The sequence below is a fragment of the Micromesistius poutassou genome, assembly GCF_964030765.1.
Source record: "Micromesistius poutassou genome assembly, chromosome: 15".
In the NCBI taxonomy this organism is placed as follows: Eukaryota; Metazoa; Chordata; class Actinopteri; order Gadiformes; family Gadidae; genus Micromesistius; species Micromesistius poutassou.
In genome coordinates, this window is record NC_140285.1 from 6,504,147 (window position 1) to 6,520,327 (window position 16,181).

The following is a 16,181-nucleotide window of genomic DNA, read 5'->3' on the forward strand; positions in this document are numbered from 1 at the left end:
CAATCCATTTTCATTTTTTTTGTAAGTGATTTAATTTGTACTGTATTTAAAATATTTTAATGTTGGACCCTCATCAAATGTATTTTTTCAATGCTCTAAAAAGACACAAATCATCTTGTACTCTTGGCATATTGTTTTATTATCGGTTCGCCATGTGAAAATAAAATCTTAGAATGATCAGTACAAATACAAAATCACAATTTCACAGTTTATCTAATGTATATGTGACCCCATCTTGTTGGACAGCAGGTTGAATTGATGTGTTTGTGTTAGTTCTGTTTGTTTAAGAGAAGTGACACCCCTTCATGGTCTTGAGTGAAAAATATTAATAAAGAGCAATTTTAATAGTTTGGCCTCCAACGTTCAACACAAGGCCTATAAAAAAACACTACTATTATTATCCCATACAAACAGCAGAAAGAAATGAGTGCATGTCAAGTATTTTATCATGTAGAACAGTAAAAAACAAAAAATATTTAAACGCTCAATATCTCAACCCAGTCTGTGGTATGAATAATAGCTTGAAAAATCTACCATCTTGTTCTGTGCAGTAACCACAAGGGTGTGCTGTATAAACATAAACAAACACTGTCCTGCCACACATATCCACAGAAGCAATTGTTAGACAGTGAGACACGTGTCTTTACCAGAAAAGACACAAACACAAACAACACACATTCTCTCCAATAACTTAAACACGTGCATGTCGCTCTTTGATTCCTTTTTTATAATCCATTTCTCTGCTATGTTTAGTTGGTCTTGCCCTTCTTAAAAGCACCCCCCCTGACTCCACTCCATTCTGTCCTCACACTTTCTTCTTCTTCGACTGGCTCTGGGCAGACTGAGAGGAGGTGGTGGGGACGGCCGAGGAAGAGGAGGAAGAGGAGGGGGGTTCCTGGAGCCCTTGTCGATTGAGAAGCTCTTTAAAGACCGTGTCCATCTGGGACCAGACCTCCTGTGAGATTAAACAAACGACACGACTATGATGACGAGGATGATGAAGGTGAAGAGGGGGTAATGAAACAATGGAACCCCTTATTCTTGGGACCACTCCTTCCCCCAGGGAGCCTTTCATTACTTTCAACTCAGTGGGTTTCCAATAATGGATGGCAATACACGGCTGCCAGCCTTTCGAGAGATAATTGACTTGGAAAAAAAAAACGTAATCGAGAAACAAAGACCAGACCTTGTCAACGAGGAGAGGGAATTCTTCAGCAGGCGAGTTGTTCTGTCCCCTGAGGAAAGCGACGTTCGAAAATTAACGAAAGCTTATATTAAAAATTCTCACAAAATTCCAAAGTGAGCGAAAAACAAATCTTGAACCCACTGTCTGATGTAGCTGGGGGACTGGGGAGAGTGCTTGACCTGTGGGCCGATGGGAAGTTTCAAGTTGAAGAACTTTGCTCCCGAGAAGCTGCTGCCCCCTGTTGGCCCGTGGCGGGACAGCCTCTTTTCAGAGGAGCTCCTGCTGAGGGAGCGAGAGCGCTCTCCTTTTTTCTGTGTCGCCACTGGGTCTCCTGGATCTAAAAATTGCAGGTTTCACAGTTAACAACAGCAACAGGAAACAAAACAGCCCTTTCAATCTACCCCCGAGCCGGACAATGAAGAAGAAGAAGAAAGCATGAAGGACAGGATGGAATGGAGAGAGTGTCAAAACGCAAGAGCTTTAGAGGATCAAATCCCCCTTACCCTGTAAACATTCTGCATCCCCGTCTCCATCCTCTAGGATTGGCTCACTGAAGAACAAAGTGACGATTAGGAGTTACCCCCCTAAGAAATCACCTGCTTATAAGTTTGTGTGTGCGAACACAATACAAATCCGCATGTGGCCTCACCAGTCGTCCTGTTCCAGAGTCATGCATTTCTCATACACAGGTCCCTGTACCTCGGCCTGGCTGGGGAACACGCTTTCGTGCTGCAGGATGATGCTCTTCACCAGCCCGTTGATCTGAGGCTGAAGCGTGACCACGTCCTCGTCCTCCGCCCCCCTCAACAGACTGGGGCCGAAGCACACGGCCAGGTTGTAGGGCTGCATCATGTTCTCGTCACTGTACTGGGACAAGCTGCGGGCAGGGACTGTCATTAAAAACATCATCTGATTTCCCAAATCCAATGAAGAGGAATTAAAAAGGGATAAGAGTGAGAAAGAGAGGAGAAACATAAGTCACTCGGTGCATGACGTGTTCGTGCGGAGCTGAAGTGGTAGGATGTCTGCTAATTGAGTGAATCGTTTTATTTATTTAATCATGGGCATTTATCTATAATCGTACTGGTCGCCACAGTGTTTAAGAGAAGGGGTAGCCGTTCTACCACAGCGCTAAAAATATTTTCTTCCTCTTCCTCCAGGTTCCTCATTACATCTGCTGCGGTTTCTTTAAGTTGTGTTTTTTGTTTTTTGTTGATGAACACCAGTTACTGGTTACCAGTGTCCAGAGCTTGGTGGAAAGTGTTAGGGTACGTACTGGTTAAGGAATGCAAAGAGGTATCTCATGACTACGACGAGAGGAGCAGGGTAGGCGGAGATGACCGCTTTCAGATGAGCCACTCCCTCTGTCTCACTCTCCATTTCTGTGAAAGATGAGAGAGCGAGATGAGGGGAAAATTGAGCAAGCATTTGCTTGCTGACACACACCCACGCATGCATACATGTTTCAACACAGCAACGAGGCCAAGCATGCCAAGAATCATGCTTCCCCAACAACTGCATTTGCAAATTGCTAGAGGTGATCTTTTTACAGATTGCATTTTTTTTTTTACATATCTACAAATCTACACGTTTCCATTCGCCAACAGTGACATATTAGGAATATGCAGTACACAAAGATTAAATTAATGAGAAAACAAGTTGCCGATCAAAGCATGTGCAAACAAAAAGGTGGTTTCCCAACTTTAGAGGAACAATTATAAAATCGCTTCTAGAGAAATACAGATCTAATGCCGCTTTTCCACCGACAGTACCAGCTCAACTCGACTCGACTCGTTTCCATCTAAAAAAGTACCTCTTCAATGTGGGCGGGTCGTAGAAAAGAACCTCTCCAACATCGTCATTAGGACAGCGAAACGCTGATCGTGGAGCGGCTCCGTGGGCTCCAGGCACGCTGGACACACACAACCACGCCCGACACACACAACCACGTGCAGCCTAACTCTAGCCCCGGGAAAGGAGCGACACACACGGCAAAACGCTGATCAGTGTCCCCCTCGGGAGCGGGTTTGTGGACTCCAACCACGCCGGACACAACTTAACTTTGAGTGATTATTCTCATTTACAGCCGCTGGCCAATCTGTTGCCAGCAGCCTGTTTACGTCACACAAAAGTACCTACTCCGCTCGCTTGGAACCTCGACGGAGGTAGTACTAAAAAAAGTACCCGGTACTAGGTACCAGGTACTTTTTTTGCCAATGGAAACGCAAAAAAAGGTAAGGCGAGTCGAGTCGAGCTGGTACTGTCGGTGGAAAAGCGGCATAAATGGGAAAAATCTAAATATCAATCAAAAAGTCAACCACTATGTCAACACACACACACACACACTTACGGTTGGCCTCTAGCAGCTGTGAGGTGCTTTCTACAGGGAACAGGGGGTTCTCCAGGGTTCTGAAGTAGAGCTTCAACACCCCTGCCACCGAGTCCAGGTCAACCGGCCGGTCCGTCAGTGGGTCCTCTCCTGCAGCACAGCCCCACAGCACACTGCCCCACATTATTACACGCTCTCAAAAGGAAGGGCTACATCTCATGGTTCACACCAGGAAACCCACACTCCCGCAAAATCACACACACACACAAAAATAAAACACACACACACACATCTACCTCTCTCAAAGGCCTCCCTCAGGCTGGTGATCTCTGCTTGAAAACCAGGCACTCTGAAGATTCCTTCATGGTGGAGACCTGTCCATCAGAATAATATTCATAACAAAAAGTTACTTCAAGCTAGGGTAGGCAATCTGTTTTAGAAGCATTTGCGTCATGTTTTGGAATATGTGGTTTTAACAGGAAAGGGTTGATGTAGGGTGGGGTTAGCCAACACACCGCCCGCAGGGACAACGTGAGACACCAGCAGGGACCACACGATTTGTCCGCAGCGCATGTTCTAGGGGCGCGGGGGGGGGGGGGGGGTATATGTTTGGTTCGTATTACTCAGTACCCTTGTAGTAGTAGCTCTCAGGTTCAAAAAGGTGGGTGACCCCTGATGTAGGGTATCCAGTTTGATATTAATATATTTGATATTTGGCAAGTAAGTAAATGATCAAACTACAATGTAAAACCTAATGATAAAGCCCAGAGTGCGACTCACCCTTCAGGTTGATGAAGCGAATGCAGCTCTCAACAACTTCCGGGATTTCCTGTCCTGAAGCCTTGAAGAACACGTTTATATGTTTTTGACAGATTCTTGGAAAAAAGGTATTGAAACAGCATCCATGATGAGTCACAATGATAAAGAGTGGATTTTTACCTGTATGAATGGAAGGATGTCGCTACTGAAAGGTTTGTGACTTAAGTTGGCCTTTGACTGGTTCCTCCTCATATGCACAGACTTTGGATTAAGCCTGTATATGGAAAGACCATTATCTTAAATAGCCAAATAAACTGCTAAAATATTTTATTTAGCCAATATATACAATGAGCAAGTTTGACGAGTACATGACTGTATTTGTGCTTTCCCCTTTCACTTGATTAGAAGACTGCAAACAAAGTCAATGATCACCTGCGCTGTTGACCATTTGTTGCTTGAGCTGGGAGGAAGAAAGAATTGATTGAAATTCTCTGAAATGTGGCGAAACTTGAGGTGTGAACCAAACTCAAATGTACACGGCAGTTAATATCAGACAGTACCTTTCTCAACTGCTACTTCAAGCAAATCATGCTTAGCCTGAAGTTTGGATACCAACGAACTCCTGAGCAGGTACTCCTTTACTTTCTGAAAAACAAGTTGGAAACAATTTGCAGCGGTTAGCAATATAATTTTTTTTCAGCTTAGCAACCACTTACACCTACCAAGCAACTAGGGATGCACCGATGATGGTTATCTTGGCCAATTCTGAATGCAGTTTTTTTTTTTACAAGCAAATGGGCCAATATAGATACAGATTTTGTCAGAAGAATTGTCACGTTTTTTTTCACACTTTTGTTTAAAACTGTGGTAGCCAGGTTTATAAAGCCAGTGCTGCTTTACATCTTGTGCATAAAACCTAGTACTACTACTATATCATGAAAGATAATCAAGATATTTGTATAATAATATAATACAAGCATTTTATAATTATTTAACCCTTTCATATCATTTTCATTGGAATTCTAGGAAAAACCTTTACTTTAATAAACCATGTATCAACATTAGCTCAGACTTTGCACTTGGGCACACATCAATCAAGTGATAGCTTATGGTGACATTTTAATGGAAATACAACGCATTCAAATGATAAAAAAAAAAAAAAACACCTGCTGCTGTGACGGAAGATACTTCCCTCTTAACCACATAAAAAAACAAAAAACAAACAAAAAACCTCACAAAAGTAATTCAACAAACTCCAGCCCATGCAAAATGTTGAACACACGGAAACAAGTTGCTGAATGCATCGTTTGGAAAAATAAAATAATCGCCAAAGAGACAAGAATTTAAATATTAAACAGCATAAATTAACAGTAAGCAAAGGTCGCATTGACTGTTCAGATCGATTAATATAGGCTGCTTATGACAAAATGTAGAAAATAAGAACGTGAAGTGTATTCACGCAGCACACTGTCTCCTGGTGAAATATGTGCCCGTCAAAGGAGTGCGGTCAACGGCTTCACTCACGGCGGGGGGTTCAGCTACAGCAGACAGCACTGTTATAAAGCCTAGGTTTCAAGAAAGCCTTGTTTTACTTTAAATTGTTGAAACTATGCCAACATGTAAATACGGTGGCTGCAATCGTTGGGCTATACAACACTTTTGGGTTCAACATAAAGCAGAAGCAGCCTTTTTCTATGAGGTTCTAAATGCTTTGATAGTTTCCACTAACATAGGGATGTTTAAATAATGAGAAGTATAAGACTACTCTTATTTGTTTAAACCTAGTTTTGCAGTCACTTCCAGTTCCTGTAATCTGCAAATTGTTAGTTGAACAGCCAGTCACTGTTCGTGTGCTAGAAGAAAACCCTGTCTGGTTTCAGTTGATTGGTGCATTCCCACAAGCAACACATTTTGTACTGTGCATTATGGACTCACAGAGAGATAGAGTTGCTCAATCTCCTGTTGGTTGGCCCTCCGCCGGGCTGCACTGGGCTTGCTTGCCTGGTTCTCCGCACCATCTTCCTGAGGTGATCCGGTGCCACCACCACCTACACCGCCGCCACCACCTCCGCTGGGCTCCAGGTCGTCATCAGAGACTACCTCAAGCAGCGAGGAGTGGCCCACCAGAAGGCCTTTCCCAGCCTGGGAGCCAGGTGGGAGACGCAGGGGGTTAGGAGTGGCAGACAGGATAAGTGGTCGGAGACAGAGAGGGGAAAAAGTGGGAGACAGAGAGAGAAGAAGTGGGGGACAGAGGGGGGAGGAATGAGACAGGGGGAGGAGGGAGAGAGAGCGGGGAGGAGGGAGACAGAGATGAGAGTCGGGAGAGACAGTGGGAGAGGGAGTGGGAGACAGAGTGAGACAAAGCTTTGAACCTCACTGGTCACCCCCAAGCGTCGGTAGACCTTGCAGAGCTAAATACGATGGCTGTCGGGTGGCTGACGGAGGGGGTAGATGTGAAGGGGATGTGGGTGCTGCAATGTACCTCCTCTGTTTCCTGGCAGACGGTTGTCAGCCTGTTCTGTATCTGTTTGAACCGGGTCTCCAGCTCTGTGCTCAGCTCGTGCTCGGTGCTCACCTCACACACCTGAGAGCCACAGGGTCAAGGGTTTTAGGGTACAATGCAACAAAGAAAATACAACACAAATGTCCATTCAGCCTCTGTGTTTTGGCCGGATCCATGAGCGTCTATGTGATTTGCCCTATTTGGAAAATTGTCTGCAGCAGGGCTTTCTGACAGCACTTTATTACAGTGGAGCCAATGGTATTTGGCTTGTTTGTGCTCAAAGCAGCAGAAATAACTTGACAGCAAACAACTCTTTCGAGACACGATGAACCATCTAAAGACCGCATTGGTAACGGTAATCATAGGGAAGTACATTTACAAACAAAACAAAGTATGCCTTCTTATGATGGAGTAACACACACACACACACACACACACACACACACACACACACACACACACACACACACACACACACACACACACACACACACACACACACACACACACACACACACACACACACACACACACCTGGTCTCCGTCGTGGGGTTGGTACTGGAAGCGGAGGGGGAGGCAGAAGGTGTTGTTGTGGGTCTGCAGGAGGTTGTCTCTGTCCTGGTTCTGGACCAGTCCAGACACGGTACCCTGGATTTGCTGTAGCCCCGTGCTCAGGTTCCTCTGGGCGTGGCTCCACCGTGACAGGTAGGTCCGCATCACACGGCCCACCGTTTGATGGTAACCCGTGTCTGCGCACTAATGAAAGCAAGAATTACTATTTGGTCCTTCAGTAGATGCTTTCATCCAAGGGATTAGGCATCTTGCCTACAAATGCCTACAGGTAGGCTGTGGACATGGGAATCAAACCCACAACCTTATGACGGCGAATGGCACAGTCTCCAGTATCTAATATCCACAACACTATCCTGCCCCCCAACCACATTGCGAACTGCGTTAACCAATGGGTGAGACTCACGTCTATGAGTGTGGAAATGTCCTGAAGGTAGTACTTGTTCATTGAGGCGTTGGCGGCGGCCAGGTTCAGAAGGTACTCGTTGCGTGCCTTGCTGCACTTCACCTGGATCTCCTGGACCTTGCCCTGTCTCTGTGTCACCAACATCAACAGTGACACGTAAGAGACAAATTCAAGCGTATACAAAAATGCACTGCAGAGGTTGGTGAAAGTTGCATTGGCAAGTCGGTTAAATATGGCGTTTTACTTTTTCTATCAACCTCTCCATTTTCTTGGTTTTCTGTTTTTCCTCCTGTTTCTCTGCATCCCTCAGCTTCCCATCCGCACACATAAAGTCAGAGTAGTACTGGTAGTATGTCCTCCATGCCTAAAGAGACACAGGATTGAAACACACCCACACACAATACTTCTATTCAGTTAAAAGCTTGTTTGTTTTACATGTTGCATATTGAAGATCGCTTGGTGATTGCATTTGCTCACGCACTGTTTGGAGCTCTGTAGTGACCTTCAACAGTCCGTCCTGTAGCAGCGCACACACCTCTTTACTCTGGAAATACACAGACAAAACAAAGGCCCCCTTGAGATAGTGACAAAGGTGTTCACTGAAAAGCGGTTTAATGTAGGCTGCGAGGGAGTTTCAGTAGGTTAAATAAGGGGGAGTAGGAGAGTTGTGTATGGGAGGGTACTGGGGGAAGATGCAAACATGCCAACAGTCATCCTGCTCAGAATATCTGAATAATAGTTTTAAGTTTGTTCATTGTGTGCAATTAATATAACAAGGAGCCACTGATCCCTAGTGCTGCCAAATTAATAGCTTGGATTGCAGGCTTCCTCCAAATACTCCAGACAAGTGCAGACAAGTAACCAATGTTGTACCTTTCTGGAGAGGCGCTGGGTGTACTCCAGGCAGTTAGCCAGTGGCTGGATGAGCAGGTTGCTGCAGCTCTCGCTCAGACCACTGTGGTCCCTGCTCTCCTGGCGGGTCTGGGATAGCAGGGACAGCCACACCTGGGCAACCGACTGGCCACTGGGCTCCTTCCTGGGACACACACACACAGACAGGGAGAGGAGGTCAATTAAGAGAGAGGGAGAGCTGATACTGATAATGGCATTTAAGAACAATCATATCATTGTGAACATGATAAGCATGCAGAAAATGCCTTTGTGGTTTGTATCCCTCAGTAACAGCCTGTTTTATCTGCAGTAGGATTTTCCAAATATGAGAGGCAACAGGCTACCGCCTGTCTAGTTGCTGCTTGTGGTAGAAGACTGTCGATCAAAGTGCTTAAAAACAGGAAATGAAATTCAAGTCAGCCCCTGGTCACCGCATGTCCTAAGTTGACCAAAGTTCAACGTTTGTCACGCCCTTTTGCAGTGTCGCAAGTCGACGTCCTGGACTCTGTTTTTGGGCTCTTTGGTCTCTCTTCGTCCTGGGCTCTTTGGCCGTACGTCTAATACACTTCCAACACAAAGTCAATTGGGCACGTTGCCTCTCATTGCATTTGCAGACTCCAGTGGCACCGTAGCAGGAAGTAAGCCAAGCAAGTGTGATGCAGGCTTTTGGTACAAGAGGTTGTTGCACACCATAAGGACGTTGGGCCACAGGCTAACCTCTTGATCTTAGACGTGAACTTTTCAGCGAGCCTTTCCAGTGAGCGGGCGTAGTCGCCCTCTATCTCCCCCCGCCGCCGTAGGTATTCACTCAGGTCCTGCATCTGCTGGCTCTTGTGCTCCAGTTGCAGGTCTAGAACCTTCAGCTGGTCCACTAGCTGGCTGCGGACCTCTGAAAGAGGAACACAAAAGTGAAAACAAAACAAAGAAAAACAAGCCAGACATGATAGGAAGTCATGCTCAGACCGAATTTGTAAGGGTTTTTGTTTCTTAAACAAGCGCCACGCCCCAAAGCTCATCATTGTAATGTACCTTTGATTTGTGTGTCGTAGATCACCACACCGACCCTATCCTTTCTCAGCTTCACGTGGGAACTCATCGTTGCTCCAACAGCGTGTGATTCTGTTGAACAAAACAAAAAAAAAGGACATCCAACTCCACATCATGCAACTCAAGAATAACAATCACATAATGCTGTGGTATATGTGTGCAAGTGGACGCAAGGTCCTGCATGGACCTTTCCTCACCACAACAAACCCCAAGGCCTAGATCTGTTATGGAAGCAGGCTCTATCGCACAACCTACTTCAAACACACTGCTACCAGGCCAGCCCCTCCTATTGATACTGTCGGTCTCCTCCTACAACAGAAAGATATTTTTCTCTTACTGTAACACATCTCCTGAGAGGGCCCTTCCTCTGCTCTTCCCCGTTGACGGGAAGTCCACTAATGAGCTGGGTGGCATGTGTTGTCTGCTGCTGCTGCTAGTAACGTTACTGCACAAGTGCAAAAATAGCACCAGCAACATTTCGGCTGCCCTTAAAATAGAGGCCCACCATAAGCACACGCGTTGTAGTGTGTTGAAGAATACACATCGGTTGAGATCATTTTGTACTCAAGCGCTATGAAGAAATTACAAGACTGCATATCCTGCAAGAGGATATTTTTTGTAATCAACAATTGAGGCAAGGATATGTTGACATTACGTTTTATTTCGTAAGAAGTACAGAAACATAACTAACATTTGAAATGTAAATCTTACACATAACCTCATGGAACTTTATATTAAATGTAGCATTTTCACCACTGTATTTGAGTTGAATAATTGACATGGATTACAACTGACCTAACCTTGCCTCTTTCCATATGGATTAAGAAGGGAGGTGCAAACTTGTCAAATGAAAGAGAAAACAGAAGCCATTGTGTGTAACGTTAGCGTCTTGGCTCTCTTCCCAGGCCTACAGTTAGGTGCCAGAGGCCCCTGCAATCACATGACCGTTTAGCGGATCTAATAATTTAAACTCAGCAAATATCTAGCTCTGTTTTGTCTTGCCGGAAAGACGAGGATTATCAATTCAGTCCCCTTCTGAAAAGGGAAGGGCGTTTTCCTAAGATTAGCAAATCAAATCCTCCAACTGCTGAATGTGGACTTTTTTAGTTGTACAAAAAACAAGTTAACAAATTAACACTGTTTTAATGAAAACAGGAACTTCGGGTGCACCTGTTGTTGTTTGTGCTTGTTGTCTACAGTGCTAGATAGCTAGGCAGGCTACCCTATTATGTTCTGTTACCTGCTACCTGTAGCTAACGTTAGCTATTTGCAGCTAGTCGTATGGATTTTTCCAGAATTCACATCACTCTGCCTCAGCGCTCCTCGTGATTATGGTGAAAACACAAAGCTAGTTGGATTTGTTTGGACAACTTTGAAGTGAAACCATCATTCCGTGTCTGCATCCAGCTGTCTGAATGATAATGATAATATTGATTTAAACTCGTTAAAATATGACTTACCAATTTAGAGCTGAAAGTAACTAAGCTTTAACTTTGAGCTTTACGTACTAAACAAGCTATCTATTGGCCTATATTGAAAACATAGTTAACTGGATTAACTGTGGCTACAGCGACACCTAGTGGACAGCCATAATCTGCATTATGTTACACGCTTTAGGCGTGTAATATACTGCAGATTATGACAGGCTTGTAGGAGCGTTAGATTAGCAAACATTCTTAAAGGATTTAGATGTCGTAATTTGTCTCACCTCAACAGCAAAACACTTTTGACTAATGAATAATGCGGGAACCAGCATGTCCCTGAAGCCCCGCAATGATGGAACTTTCAGTGTGTTTATATAGTTCTAATCTTTTTACACACACACACACACACACACACACACACACACACACACACACACACACACACACACACACACACACACACACACACACAAACTATCTCTATCCCCCTCTCACAGTTTTCTGTCCTGACTTCCCCTTTCTTCAAGCCCAACTTAAAGCATTTCCCCACTCAATAATGTAACAAATTTGGTTTAGAACATGACAGATACATTGCAACACCCCCACCCCACCATTCCCAAAACTGTATGTCGGCCTATGTTATTTTTCCTTACTATGTCACACTTTTCCAGTAGACACTCATTCTTGTTCTATGTGATCATTACTGATTCACCCCCCTCAAGCATGGGAGGCTGCTGTCACAATAATTATTGAATACTAGTCTGTGCTTGTCTCGTACTGAATACTGGAGCAGAGCTCTCCTAACAAGTTGACAATGCTATGTGTGTGGCTGGGAAAACGTTGAGCTTATTTTATGAACTTATCTCAGTGTACTCATACGTAGTAGTAGTAGTAGTAGTAGTAGTAGTAGTAGTAGTAGTGGAAACAAAGCTAACTAAACTCTGAAAATAATAACATCTCGTCAGAGGCCACACAGCCAGATCAAATAAAAACTAAACATTGAAATCATTCCCAAACAAAGTATTCATAAATTGGATTCCTACCTGAGCATTAGAGTAGTCCAAACCAGTTTGATCTCGAGACTAAGCAAACTGCTGCCAGTTGATGGCACAGTAAGCCCTCAACTGTTTCACCTCCCCCTCACATTGGACACAGGCACATGTGGGTGGAACTCACCATCTTCCTTTCTGTTGTGTTGCTTGTCTACACACACACACACACACACACACACACAACAGCGCATGACACACAAACTCACATTCTCATTCTTTTGCTCTGTCATTTTAACTATTCCCCAGAGTCTTATTTTTGCTTTCAAAGAATCCCTTTGAGACACGAGTGCCTGGTAGGTCTCTGAGTCAAGCCGCTTGCATCTGCCATCATACTGACCCAGGAGCTATGCTGCATTCCCTGTGAGTTCTGTGAGATCACCACTACTTTTTTGAATCTATGAAACCTATGCTTAGCTTTCTGTACAGTATTAGTAACAGTATGGTGACCATAAAAGAGACAATACAAGTTGTTAAGACAGCTATATATGCAATTACTAGGAAACATAAAATGTCTAAGATAAACATATTCATGTTTCAACAAAATTGTGTACTTGAAAGAAAGTGAGAAACATGGAGTAAAACATCAAGAGCTGACACTGGATGGTGAATTTGAAACTTGAAACAACAAAAATACAAAATACAAAAATAGAAATGGCCAAAGTGCTGATTGCATCACTCCTCTCTGAGGAGTATGTTCACTATCAAACACTGTGACTCCTCTCTGCCCTTCCTTCCTCTATGCAGTTGCACTGACTGCAGTCACTCTTCCTCTGCTGATCTTTATCAACAATAAAGGGGAACTGAGGAAGGAAACATCCCCATCTTAATTGTGGGTCATAGATGGATCAAGACCTCTGATTGAACGAAGGCTTCGTTATTCCTCCTGTTCAAAGACTGTACTGCAGTGTGGAGTAGAAAAATGGCATCAAGAAAGAGTAAATGCATGGCCCATTTAAATCCTTGAACCTGTCATAGGGTATAAAACAGCGTCATAAGGAACAGTGCAGTGTATTTCTTTTGAACAAGCAATAGCAGTAACAGTCAAACAGGTTCACCCTACTCACTACCTCCCCCTGCTGCAGCCATGAGAACCAAGATAAAGGAATCCTGATTCAAATACCCAGCAGCACACTATGTTTGTTGAAAGGATTTACTGGCATATTGCAAAACAAAACCTTAAAGAAAAGTCTGTTTGATGTCCCTTAAGAATGACAATGATTTTCATGAAACTAGGGAAGCATAGACGAGAAAAATGGTTTGTATGACACTTGAAGTATAGTGTGCAGGTACTATAGATTGGATCTGTACACTATCAGCTGCTCCATAGTAATGAATTAAAACAGACTAGCCAACTATGTAGAATATTCTGCTTTTTATATACTGACTGAAAGGATTGCACCAAAGGAGAGAAACAAAAGGAATTATTTTAATTTTTTATTTTGAGTATTTCTATGAATACTTCAAGAAACCTGATTGGGACAATTGAAGATCCAGGCAAAATTCTAGCCAGAGCTGGGGCAACTCCTAAAAGTGGTGACAACAGCAAGTCCAAATAAAAACGCTGATGGCAGTTTTTAAGTTGTAATATCGTTTCAATTAGAAAACTTCCCCATTCATTCATTCCCAAAGTCTCCTTTGTTGATCACCAATAGTGACGATATCTGAAAACAAATGTGTGAGTAACACAAAAATAGAGGCTTGATGTACAGTAGCCATTGGGTTGGGGGCATAAATGGTTGGGGCCAGTTTTTAAGTTGTAATGTTGTTTCAATTAGAAAACTTCCCCATTCATTCATTCCCAAAGTCTCCTTTGTTGATCACCAATAGTGACGATATCTGAAAACAAATGTGTGAGTAACACAAAAATAGAGGATTGATGTACAGTAGCCATTGGGTTGGGGCCATAAATATTGCCAGGTAGAAGCTAAAAAGAGGTGCAGGATGAATTTTAAAAATAGCTAGGATGGCAGAGTCATTGTGAATCCGAGGAGGAGTCTTTGACGTCTGTGCTTTCCGTGGCCTCGCTGACTTCACTGAGTTCCTTGCTCTCTCCTCCGCTGTCCCTCTCCATCTCCTGGTCACCTGCTAGGCTCTGGGTAGGCGTCTCCTGGCCTGCAATGCGTGCTCCAGCCTTTCTCAACTGTGGGACCTATAGACCACGAACGCACACATGACACAATTAGAAAACAGGTGTGATGGTGGATGGTGTGATGGTGGATCCAACTGGTTTTGATCGTTTTCTCTGTGAACAGGCTTGGGTGCAACAACCGTGATGACGAAGACACCACCACAACCCGTTGTCATGGTGACCACAAATCAACGTTACCTCATCAGCCATGTGAGCCAGGTCTCTCTTCATTGCGTAGGCATCCTCCCCATCGGCATAGTATTTTGGCTCTATTTCACTTATCCTGTTAAAAGCAATGAACAGGTTATCGACTAACTGAATACAGACAGACAATATGATTGTACATACTGGTGTCTTGGTATTGCACAGGGAAAATCTGTCAACCAATAAAGGGGTAAATGTTTCAGACTTACTGGAATTTCAGTGTGTTGGAGTACAGGTGCAGAGCGGCTCGGTTGCTATGAAGGAAGAATGCAATAATTATATTAACGTGGCTGCATTGCTATATATAGTTCAGAAAATGGTGGTTTGGGCACGCCAAGAGACAAACCTTTTGCGAACATGGAGGGAGACATATTTAGCGTTGAAGTTCTCAATCATAGCTCTGCTGGCCTGGTCCATTAGCTTCTGAGCCAGACCCAAGCGTCTGTGGGAACGCTTTACAGCCTAAACAGCACATGACATAGTACCAATAATTATTGAAAACGATGATGCCATTACCAACTTATAGCAATGAGACAATAACAAGGAATATTAACAACAACGTATTGTATTATCTAGTCATACCAGTGATGTAATGTGTCCATGGGGTACATCATCTGGGTCCTCTTCCCTAAGAGTTGTACGATTAGACCACTATTAGACAACTTCAGAAACATTTTCGCTACAAACATTTTGGGTAATGGATACTTACATTTTAGCCAACACATATCCTACTATTTTGCCGTTTTCATCTTCTGCAATGTAGGAAAGCTAAACAATTTAAATAGGAAAAGAGTACAATGAAATTAGATGCAGCCGAAAGATAAAACGTTGTTTTATATAGTAAACTGGTAAAGGTATATTGAATATTACAACTAACCTGAGGCCAAGATAATCCATGGTAGAAGTAATATTTCATTTGGTAATTTTCTGGAAGACACAGCAGGTTGCAATGCTGCATATTCATGAGATCTTCAGGCTGTGTGAGAAGAAAACATTAAAAGACTGACTTTAAACAATTTATAAATAGCATGTCACACAATGTTGTAGAACGTCAATTTGAGAAAACGTTAGCTAGCTATCCCATAGTCAAGTTGCTAGCAATGCCTGACTGGTCAAAAATGCCATGCGTGTGAAAGCGCCGCTTGATAGTAAACTTACCCTTGCGTTTCGTATGTTCATTTTGAATTTGTTTAGTGTCAGTTCTCTAGAAAATCCGATAAAGTTATTAAGGGCAAAACGTCATACTATTGTGAGAAGCTGTTAGTTCTATAGTGCTATGTCGCTAGCTAAGTAATTTCGTTAGCATGCGAAGGTGGGGAGAGAACTGACTTCCTCAGCGTGCCACAATAATGGAGCACATTTCCGCCTAGAGTCAATGCTCCAACATCACAATAAAAGTCCCCTAGACTGAAAATCTATCGACATCATACATTTACACGTATAATAAAATCATTCTAACGCTTTTACTTTCCAGACGTTTCACGTTAGCACAGAGCCGGAAGTAGTATAATGACATTGTTGCACTTTGGCGAAGGCATCCGTTGGCAAGTTACGAGAAGCGTGTTTAAGAGCAAGTAGATGTGGCTGTTCTCTATTCCAGCTCTGTTCCCAAATTAAAATGGCACTTATTAACCCCTGACGAGAAATTATCTTCTATATGTGTAGTCTATTTGTACGCATCC

At 43.5% G+C, this 16,181-nt stretch overlaps 2 protein-coding genes across 7 annotated transcripts; both read right to left on the bottom strand.

The window, feature by feature from the left end:
• Nucleotides 1-121: 121 nt before the first annotated feature.
• LOC311359895 (SLIT-ROBO Rho GTPase-activating protein 3-like) lies at nucleotides 122-12,621 on the bottom strand. Of its 6 annotated transcripts, XM_084479926.1 has the most exons (23): nucleotides 11,152-11,167; nucleotides 9,889-10,000; nucleotides 9,674-9,763; nucleotides 9,362-9,533; nucleotides 8,627-8,789; nucleotides 8,235-8,297; nucleotides 7,998-8,117; nucleotides 7,754-7,882; nucleotides 7,312-7,533; nucleotides 6,757-6,858; nucleotides 6,210-6,416; nucleotides 4,835-4,919; nucleotides 4,707-4,734; nucleotides 4,455-4,548; nucleotides 4,296-4,356; nucleotides 3,812-3,889; nucleotides 3,537-3,665; nucleotides 2,463-2,568; nucleotides 1,836-2,063; nucleotides 1,690-1,736; nucleotides 1,328-1,523; nucleotides 1,187-1,235; nucleotides 122-955 (listed from the first exon to the last, which is right to left on the bottom strand). In XM_084479926.1, exons 3-23 carry the CDS (start codon nucleotides 9,738-9,740, stop codon nucleotides 806-808), a joined length of 2,496 nt encoding a protein of 831 aa, XP_084336052.1. In that variant the 5' UTR covers nucleotides 9,741-9,763; nucleotides 9,889-10,000; nucleotides 11,152-11,167; the 3' UTR covers nucleotides 122-805. The 6 variants fall into 6 exon arrangements, with proteins under 6 accessions (XP_084336052.1, XP_084336053.1, XP_084336055.1 ...); XM_084479927.1 differs by lacking the exons at nucleotides 9,889-10,000; nucleotides 11,152-11,167 and adding an exon at nucleotides 12,159-12,621; XM_084479929.1 differs by lacking the exon at nucleotides 9,889-10,000 and having other exon boundaries at nucleotides 11,152-11,178.
• Nucleotides 12,622-13,521: 900 nt separating this feature from the next.
• naa10 (N-alpha-acetyltransferase 10, NatA catalytic subuni) lies at nucleotides 13,522-16,160 on the bottom strand. The gene is made up of 8 exons (XM_084479932.1): nucleotides 15,658-16,160; nucleotides 15,377-15,475; nucleotides 15,209-15,267; nucleotides 15,082-15,127; nucleotides 14,846-14,961; nucleotides 14,709-14,753; nucleotides 14,494-14,578; nucleotides 13,522-14,316 (listed from the first exon to the last, which is right to left on the bottom strand). Exons 1-8 carry the CDS (start codon nucleotides 15,676-15,678, stop codon nucleotides 14,140-14,142), a joined length of 648 nt encoding a protein of 215 aa, XP_084336058.1. The 5' UTR covers nucleotides 15,679-16,160; the 3' UTR covers nucleotides 13,522-14,139.
• Between the last annotated feature and the right edge of the window lie 21 nt (nucleotides 16,161-16,181).

Excerpts from the sequence above, each read along its gene's own strand:
- naa10 (XM_084479932.1), bottom strand. The coding sequence starts at position 15,678 with ATGAACATACGAAACGCAAGG. Across the intron at positions 14,754-14,845 it reads TCCCTCCATGTTCGCAAAAG|CAACCGAGCCGCTCTGCACC; the intron begins GTTTGTCTCTTG and ends CTTCCTTCATAG. Across the intron at positions 14,579-14,708 it reads TCCAACACACTGAAATTCCA|GATAAGTGAAATAGAGCCAA; the intron begins GTAAGTCTGAAA and ends TGCTTTTAACAG.
- LOC311359895 (XM_084479925.1), bottom strand. Across the intron at positions 9,534-9,673 it reads CTACGACACACAAATCAAAG|AGGTCCGCAGCCAGCTAGTG; the intron begins GTACATTACAAT and ends TTCCTCTTTCAG. Across the intron at positions 6,417-6,756 it reads TCTGCCAGGAAACAGAGGAG|GCTGGGAAAGGCCTTCTGGT; the intron begins GTACATTGCAGC and ends CCTGGCTCCCAG.